A 9,181-nucleotide genomic window follows, 5' to 3' on the forward strand; every position below is an offset into this window, starting at 1 on the left:
GGGATCATTGTGGCACCACTGGAGCCCATGGAACCCAGGGAATCATTGTGGCACCACTGGAGTCCATGGCACCAAGGGGCCGTGGTTACCCAGTGGGGCTTCATGGACCCAGAGACCATTATGGCTCTGTGGGCCTAATGGAACCATGGAGACCATTCCAACCCTTCAGGGCCTCGTGTCACCAAGGGGGCATTTTGACACCTCAGGGCCTCCTGGAAGCAAGGGACCACTGGGACACTGTGGGGCCCCATGGAACTGAGGGAACATGGAACAGGTCTGGCTGGCTTGGACTCCCAGAGGCCACCCGACAGGTCTGGCTGATCTTGGGATGTCAAGGGCTGCCTCTCATCAGCTTCTAGAGCACTGGGGCTCCGTGCTTTCTTTGCTGTGGAAAAGAGCTGTCTGACTTTTCATGCCCATTGCCAAAATTGGTACTCTCCCTAAAAAATCCTATATGCGAAAGTATCTTGCAGAAAAAACCTGCCAGCTGTGGCTGGCCTTGGCCTCTGGTGGTCACCTCTCATCTGCCCCTGACACACTGGGGCTCTGTTCCTTCATTCTTATGGAAAAGAATTGGCCTTCTTCTTGTCCCGGGACCATGGCCAAAATTAGAATTTGTCCTCCCAAATTCCGTGAATCCAAGGATTGCTCCCAGACAAAAGTAGCCAGGACAGACAGGGTGGGCTGGCTCTGTCCTCTGGTGATTTTCTTAGACTATGGGCTGAATGTTTTCATTTGGAAACACCTTGGAGAGGGCCCAGAGATCTCCCAGGGAGGGGTTTTGAGGCCTTGGGCACATGACCACTACATATGGACAGTGGAGCTCTGTGCTCTGTGCTGTTTGGTGGTTTTGCATCACAGAAGTGATGTTCCAAGAGAAGCAGTTTCCTCCATGTCTGACAAAAAAACCAATCAGTAATTAGCTTTGAGAGTTGACAATCTGTTAAACCACTAAGGAAACTGTGCAGGGCTCAGTGAAGACACATGTTAAAGACGAGAAAGCCCCGGAGGGTCTCTTTCCCTTCTGGCTGGCACAGAGCTAACAAGGCTGACCCGGGCAGGGGGAGGAGAAGCCATCGGCCCCGGCCGTGCTGCTGCTGTGTTCTGGCCTGGCTGCTGAGATCCTGGCCCTCCCCCAGCACGGCCCATCCTGACACAGCCCCAGCGCAGCTGCTGCAGAAACCTCCATGGTAAAACAGCTCCGGCCCAAGGACCGAGCCCGGCCAGGTCATGGAACCATCTGCAGGCCCCGGGTGAGATATGAACTCTGTCAGTGCTTCCATCCTCCCTCGAGTAAGAGAAAAGGACAAAGTGCAGGCACAGAGAGGGGCAACGTTAAAACATCAAGGTCAGTGAGGAGGGAGTGGAGTCCCAGATGGGAGTGATGAGGAGATGCCTCGACCTTGGGGCTGGAATCCTCTTGTAAAGCTATGGAAAAGGATATAATTGATACATCAGACTCTCTTTTTCCTTATAATGCATTGAAAAATATGGGGAGGTGACTTGTTCAGCAAAGGCCTCCATGCTAAAGTAAGCAAATGTTGAAGTACCTGTGATCCCATAAGAAGTTTGAACAGAGAGAGAGAGCAGAGTGATGAGACCCTGTGCCCTCAGGGAGAAAAGAAGACCTCTGTTCCCAGAGATGAAGATGATTTCAGAACTAGATGAAGAGAACCTTTGCTCTTAAACAGCTCATCTTTAAACTAATACCCCACAAGTTGACATGGCGCATAAACACAGCTGTGGGAAAAGTGCTGAAAAATGGGAGGGACTTCACAATTGCCATTTTTTCCAGGTGGCTGCTATTCATGGACATTAAAAGCCATGAGAGAACTGTTTTCTTGTGGAGAAGTCTCCACAACATTAACTGCCCCAGACATATTTTATGAAATATTCTTTCATTCGGATTTTTTTCTCCTGAGAAGCTGAGAGGCCTCAGAAACTAAATGTAAACAATGATTATCTGCTGCCGGGGAATGCAACAGATGCATCTGGGATTGGTCTCATGTGGTTGTTTTTAATTAATGGCCAATCACAGCCCACCTGTCTCAGACTCTCTGGTCAGTCACAAGATTTCATTATCATTCCATTTTATTCCTTGCTAGCCATCTGATGAAATCCTTACTTCTATTCTTTTAGTATAGTTTTAGCATAATTTTCTTTTAATATAATATATATCATAAAATAATAAATCAGCCTTCTGAAACATGGAGTCAAGATTCTCATCTCTTCCCTTGTTGGGGTTGCCTGCAAATTCAACAATTAACAAGAGGAACTTCTCTCTCTAAGTGAACTGAAGAAAGGATATTGTAGAGGTGGTAAACTGACTGAAATTTTTAAGTTTTTGTCTCCTTACACTGTCAGTAAGAAAGAAAAGGTTGTAGGGAGAGGACAAGTGTTCTGAAAGTTTTGTTCTGATTCTTATTGCTCTTTCTTTTAGCTACTGTTAACAACATTTTCTTTATATCCTTTTAATTTTTTGAGCATACTTTGCCTTCTCCTAATCCTATCTCACAGCAGGAAATGAGCAAGTATATTCCAGTGAGTGCACTGGTAATTAGCCAACACTGAACCCACCACACTAATTGACGCATTGGCCAAGAAACCTCAATTTGCTGAACCAAAACCACTAGAGAAACCTTCCTGATGAACTGCATGAGAGCAGAGGGAAATCAAGGCAGAGCCATGTGTGATGGAATGGTTACAGGGTAGAGGTCACTTTGACATTCTCTTACTAGCTGACCAAGGACTGGGAAAATACCGAACCCAGCTAATTTGACTTTCTGCACCTGCAAGAACTTGTGTCCTTGAGCATAGCAGTACTACGATAACAGTAATGAGGATGAGATGTGAGAAGTAGAAATGAAAGTTCTCAAGAATGAGGAAGAGCTGATATTGTAGTATAACCAATAGATTGTTTAGCTTGCAGAATATGCATGAGCTTATTACTTGTTGTGTATGAAACTCCGGTGCCTATCAATAAAGTTGGAGCTTGCTGATTGTTACATTAAAAGTCCCAAGACTTCCCTCACCACGACAGCCATGGTTTGTTAGAACTTGCTGAATTCTAATGGAACCTCAGGGCCTGAGAGGAGATTGCACAAACCTTTCCAGGAGCCAAAGGCAGAAGAAACACCCAAAGTGCCTCGAGGCATTCATGGGTCCCACTGTGGTCCATCCCCAACACAGGCTCCTCATGGACTCCATGGAAAACAGAATTGGAGGCCAGGACTGCACAAAAACTTCTCAGAGACTCAGTGTGGAAAGGAAATTCCAAAGTACCTTAAAAACCCCTGAGTATCTCAAAGTATTAATGAGCCTCACTGAGTGTCAGTACAAAACTCTCCAGGGACTGGTTAAAGCAGATAATTGGGGCCATGATTGCACAAACCTCCCACAGAGTCTGTATCAAAAGGGAAACACCAAGTACCTAAAAGAACTCAAGTACCTTGAAGCATTAATGAGCCCCCATGAGTGTTGTTACTGACAAAGGCTCTCCAGGGACTAATTACAGCAGATAATTGGAGGCCATGATTGCACAAAGCTCTCAGAGACTCCAAGGCAAAAGCAAAAACCCAAAGTCCTTTGAAAACCCTGCAGTCCCTGGGAGCATTAAGGAGCCCCCAGGGCCATTCCTGAGCAAGGCTCCCCAGGGACTCCTTCCAGCAGATCCTGGAGGCCACTGGCATGTGGGCTAGGGGGGGATGCAGAGGGCAGGACAAGGGGCTGACAGTGCCCAGCCTGCCTGGGGCTGTGCCAGGAGGCCCCAGTGCCTCAGGACAAGGTGTCTCCTCACAGCCCTTGGTGGCACAGACCCTGCTGTGCCCCGGAGCACCAAGACTTGGCTTCTCTTTGTCCCCACCTGTCATCACTGCCTGCAGTTCTCTGCTCTGCCTGGGGACACTTTCTCAGTCATGTGCCTCAGTGGGACCCATTAAAAGTCAAAGAAACTTTGGAGTTCCGTTCTGACTGTGAATTCTTGAGAGGTTTCTTCAGCTGCCTCTCAGGGGCTGATGTTCAGGGCCTCAGAACAAAGGCCCAGAGGGTGATTTAAGTCCTTGTGCTGTTTCTGTGCTGCTGAGCTGGGCTGGGCTCCCGGCCCAGAGGCAGCTCCTGGCAAGGGCAGCGCTGCAGACAGCTCTGGCCAGGAGCAGCTCCTGTGCACAGCCCAGCAGGGCTGGGGCACTGCCTGCAGCCACCCCGGGCACAGCACAGAGGCACAGAGAGCTTCAATCAGTCAGGGCTGGGAAGGTGCTGAGAAGTGCCTGGGGCACAATCGCTGCCAGCCCTGGGCACAGGAACCTCTGGCTGCAGGACAACGCAGCTGCAGCTCCTGGAGCCATCTCCTAAAGCTGCAACATCCCAATGCCTGCAGACTCTGTGAGTACAACTCTGAATATTTCTGGTGCAGGGGAGGTGAAATGCTCATGAAGCTCTGACATGGTGAGGGTTTCTGACCAGTCATAGAATATTTCCAAGACAAGGATTTTGATAAAAAGGAAGGAATTTCCAAAGACTTTGTATTCAGTTTCCTACTATTGGAGAATGGCAGGGAGAGGGGATAAATATTAAGGATATTATGAATTTTGTCAAGTGCCTGATACATCCAAACTGTTACTTCCAGTGATCAATAGGTTCACAGGAGATCCCTAATGTCCTTTCAGCCACTCTGCCCATGGACAGCAGCAGCATCACCTTTGCTGGACCCCTCAGGCTCAGTCTGAGCTGTCCTTTCTCCAAGCTGCAAACAGAACCTGCCCCAGCCAGTGCCCTGCAAACAGGCAGGGTTCTGTAGGGCCAAGGAAGGTGCACAGAGATTTGGGGTCTGTGAGTGCTGGCAGGGAGAGATCAGGCACAGGGAAACACCTGTAAAAGGAAAATTTTCAGGAAGCAGAGAGAAAACCAGGCAATGAGAGAAAACAAACCCAGAAATGCTGTGGCAGGGAGATTTTAGAGATGCCCACAGGATCCCCTCCAGTGCAGCCCCTCCCTCTGAACAAGCCCCCTCCCTCCTGTGGCCCCAGCCAAGCCTCTGCCCTCAGGGCTGGGGCTCCAAGGCGTGCAGCCCCTCCTGTGCAGGCAGAGCTGCAGCAGAGCCGTGGGGCAGCTCTGCAGCCCTGGGCCCAGTTCCCTCTGCAGAGCACAGGGCTGGGAGCAGCTGCCCGGCCCTGGGGGCTCTGGCAGGGGGCACAGCTGGCTCAGGGTGACACTGTCCCCAGTGCCTGTCTCTGGGCAGTGCTGTCAGTGCAGCCAGGGAAGGAGCTGCATCTCCCTGAATCCAATGCCACCATAAGGACACTTGGAAGTCCCTCTGAGGTTTCATTCCAAGCTGGGAGCTTCAATCCAGGATGCAAAGCTGTCCTAGAGCATCTCTGAGTTATAAGATTGATGGGGAAAGGCAGAGGTGTTCTGACACTGAAAATGCTGCTGGGTTGGTGAAATGAGCAATGTGAGTCCTTGGTTACAAATGTGGAGCTGGGCTGGGGTGAATCCATCTGCTCTCAGCAGTACCTGGTGACATTTTAGGGGAAGCCGGGGAAGGTGATCACCCTCCCCCTGAGAAAGGTTAAATCCCAGAGAAACTCTGAACAGGCCGGAATGACAGACCATCTCTCCTCACTCTCCACTCATCACTTGGCCTCACAAAACTTTCTCTGTTGTCCCTGAGTGTAGCAGAACTGCTGAGGGTTTCTGATATTGAAGAATACCAAGAGAGATATGGGGGGAGCTTAGAAAGAAAACCCCAGAATTCAAAACCACTAAAGACTGTATCTGTGTCTTCTGGGGGAGGGTGTGTGGGAAATGGCTTTGATTTTGGTTACAGGTATGTCCTCTAACTCTTCACTGAATTTTTCTCCATGGCAGAACCCAATGCCCAGCCCCAGCAAATGTCCAACAGCAGCTCCATCAGCCACTTCCTCCTGCTGGCCTTGTCAGACACGCGGCAGCTGCAGCTTCTGCACTTCTGCCTCTTGCTGGGCATCTCCGTGGCTGCCCTCCTGGGCAACGGCCTCATCATCAGTGCCGTAGCCTGCAGCCACCAGCTGCACACACCCATGTTTTTCTTCCTGCTCAACCTGGCCCTCACTGACCTGGGCTCCATCTGCACCACTGTCCCCAAAGCCATGCACAATTCCCTCTGGGACACCAGGGCCATCTCCTACTCAGGATGTGCTGCACAGCTCTTTTTCTTTATGTTCTTAATCTCAGCAGAGTTTTCCTTTCTCACCATCATGTGCTACGACCGCTACGTGTCCATCTGCAAACCCCTGCACTACGGGACCCTCCTGGACAGCAGAGCTTGTGCCCACATGGCAGCAGCTGCCTGGGCCAGTGGCTTTCTCAATGCTCTGCTGCACACAGCCAATACATTTACCCTGCCCCTGTGCCAGGGCAATGCCCTGGGACAGTTCTTCTGTGAAGTCCCACCAATCCTCAAGCTCTCCTGCTCTCACTCCAACCTCAGGAAACTAGGGCTCATTACACTTAGCTCCTGTTTGGGTTTTGGCTGTTTTGTGTTCATTGTTTTCTCCTATGTGCAGATCTTCAGGGCCGTGCTGAGGATCCCCTCTGAGCAGGGACGGCACAAAGCCTTTTCCACCTGCCTCCCTCACCTGGCTGTGCTCTCCCTCTTTGTCAGCACTGGTATATTTTACTACCTGAAGCCCTCCTCCATCTCCTCCCCATCCCTGGATCTGGCCCTGTCAGTTCTGTACTCAGTGGTGCCTCCAGCCCTGAACCCCCTCATCTACAGCCTGAGGAACCAGGAGCTCAAGGCTGCAATGTGGACACTGATGACTGGATGGTTTTGGAAACATTAAACTGCTGGACAATTTCTGCAAATCACATGTAATAAAAGTCATCTTTGATACTTCTTGCTGGTTTCATTTTGGAGGTTCTTTTTATGTGTTTTACGTAGATAATATTGTCCACAAAGAAATGTCATTGTTTGTGCCATTTCTCATTTTGTTTCTCTCCACATTCCCTGTGGCCACAGACTGTGTCAATGAGGGGCTGCGCTCTCAGTGGCTTTAATTGAACTAAAGGATCTCCCAGCAAAGTCTTCTCCAGAGATGCCCCTTTTGTTGTCTTCTCTGGAGCTGAAGCAGCAATGTCTGTGTGCAGAGCTGGGGGCAGATCAGTGCTGGCACAGCAGCTGTGCCCAGGAGCAGCAGCACTTGGTGTTGCTAGTGCAGCTCCCGTGGCCCTGCCCCACTGCCCTGGTGGCCCTGGTGTTGCTGGAGGGCCTGAGTGCTCTCGGGGCTGGGCACAGCCCTGGGGTGGCAGTTCCGGGGCTGCAGCAGGGACAGGCCATGGGCACTGCTGGGGCAGCGCTGACACCTCAGACCATGCCCTGGGGGCTCCAGGCCCCTTGCCCAGGCTCTCTCAAGAACACGCCCACGTCAATGCTCAGCACAGAAAAGCCCTGAGAGCAGCCCCAGGGTGGCTGTTGGCAGGCTGGGGGCAAAAAGCATGGCTGGTGCTCTGCAAGGGCCCTGGGGGAGACAGGAAGGAGCAGCAGAGCAGGGGCTGATCCATCCCCAGTGCGATGGACAGCCCAGGGCAGCATCCCAGAGCGTCCTCATGGAGCTGCCAACAACATCCCCCCTCTGCAGCCCTGGCCTCTCCCCAGCTCACACAGGTGCCCCATCCTTGCAGGCACAGACCCGGCAGACCTGGCTCAGCAGCCCCTGTTTGCATTGCACAGAGCAGGGGGAGCACCCCCAGGCTGTTGGTGTGCAGACATGAACCTGAGGGAGCACAAATGCCATCAGCCCCTGGGGCCAGCAAGGGCTGGGGGACAGCAGGGAAACCACTCAGCTTTGTCCTGGCCTCTGCAGTCAGCCAGAAAGTTTGTTCCCATCAGCTGGGAGTTTCCTGTCCCACTGCAGACGCTGCTGCTCAGAGCCAGAGCTGCCTGGCAGCCACCCCCAAACTGTCCTGAGCATTTCGTTTGCTTCACCTTTGCTGTCCTTACTCTTCCTGATTCAGATTTCCTCCTATTGCCCACCCCTGTTCCCTCCCCTGCAAACAGCCCATCCCTGTTTGCCCTTTCCTCTCTGGCCCCACTCCCCATTGCAGTTCCCGATTTGGCACCATGGGAACGGCCCTTGGGCAGCAGGATCATCCTACAAGTGCTACAGGAATTGTCTGCAGGCTCCTGCAGTGCCTCGTGCTGCTCCCCTGCCAGAGGCACCACAGGCCAGGGGGGCACATCTGGGCTGCTGTGTCTGCCTCTGGGGCTCCCTGTTCTGGGCAATGCAGAGGGGCTGCAGAGGCTCTGCAAGACTGACCGGATGGGCTTTGGGGCTGGCAGGAGAAGCTGAGGGACCTGGGCTGCTGGAGCTTCTCAAGAGGAGGCCCAGGGCTCATCCTGCAACTGCTGCAAGGGTGATTTCAGAGAATCCCAGAATCAGCAATGTTGGAAAAGGCCATGGAGATCCTCAAGTCCAACCTGTGCCCTGACACTGCCTTGTCCCCCCTGAGCCTCCTCTACTCCAGGAAAAACAACCCAAGCTCCCTCAGCCCCTCTGAACAGGACTTGTGCTCCAGACCCCTCCCCAGCCTTGTTGCCCTTCTCTGGACCCACTCCAGCCCCTCCATGTCCTTCCTAAATTGGGGGGCCAGAACTGGACACAGCTCTCGAGGTGCTGCCCAACCAGTGCCCAGCACAGGGGAAGAATCAGTGCCCTGCTCCTGCTGGCCACACCATTCCTGATCCAGGCCAGGAGCAATTGGCCTTCTTGGCCACCTGGGCACACTGCTGCCTCATGTCCAGCCTGCTGTCCATCAGTGCCTGCAGGTCCCTTTCTGCCTGGCCGCTGTCCAGCCACTCTGTCACCAGCCTGTAGTGCTGCAGGGGTTGCTGTGGCCAAAGTGCAGGATCCGGGACTTGGATTTGTTAAACCTCACCTTGTTGGATTTGGTCCCTGGATCCAGGCTGTCCAGGGCCCTGTCCAGAGCTCTCTTACCCTCCAGCAGATCAACACTCCCAGCCAATTTGGTGTCACCACGGTTCCATGAGGCCCAGAGTGTCCCAATGCTCTCCAAGATTCCATGAGGCCTCCCAGCATCACAATGTCCTTTTGGTTCCCTGAGATCCCTTGATGTCACAAAGTTCCTTGGATCCTTTGGCCCAGCAGTGTCACAATGGATCCTTGGTTCTATGAAGTCTGGCAGT

General features: G+C 52.3%; 1 protein-coding gene across 1 annotated transcript; it reads left to right on the top strand.

The window, feature by feature from the left end:
- Nucleotides 1-5,888: 5,888 nt before the first annotated feature.
- Nucleotides 5,889-6,821, top strand: LOC311166175 (olfactory receptor 14J1-like; the record flags this gene model as incomplete). Its single annotated transcript, XM_084227644.1, has 1 exon — nucleotides 5,889-6,821. The coding sequence occupies one exon, from the start codon at nucleotides 5,889-5,891 to the stop codon at nucleotides 6,819-6,821; it is 933 nt and encodes a 310-aa protein (XP_084083770.1).
- Between the last annotated feature and the right edge of the window lie 2,360 nt (nucleotides 6,822-9,181).

Source organism: Fringilla coelebs (genome assembly GCF_963513975.1).
Source record: "Fringilla coelebs genome assembly, contig: SCAFFOLD_64, whole genome shotgun sequence".
NCBI classification, from domain to species: Eukaryota; Metazoa; Chordata; class Aves; order Passeriformes; family Fringillidae; genus Fringilla; species Fringilla coelebs.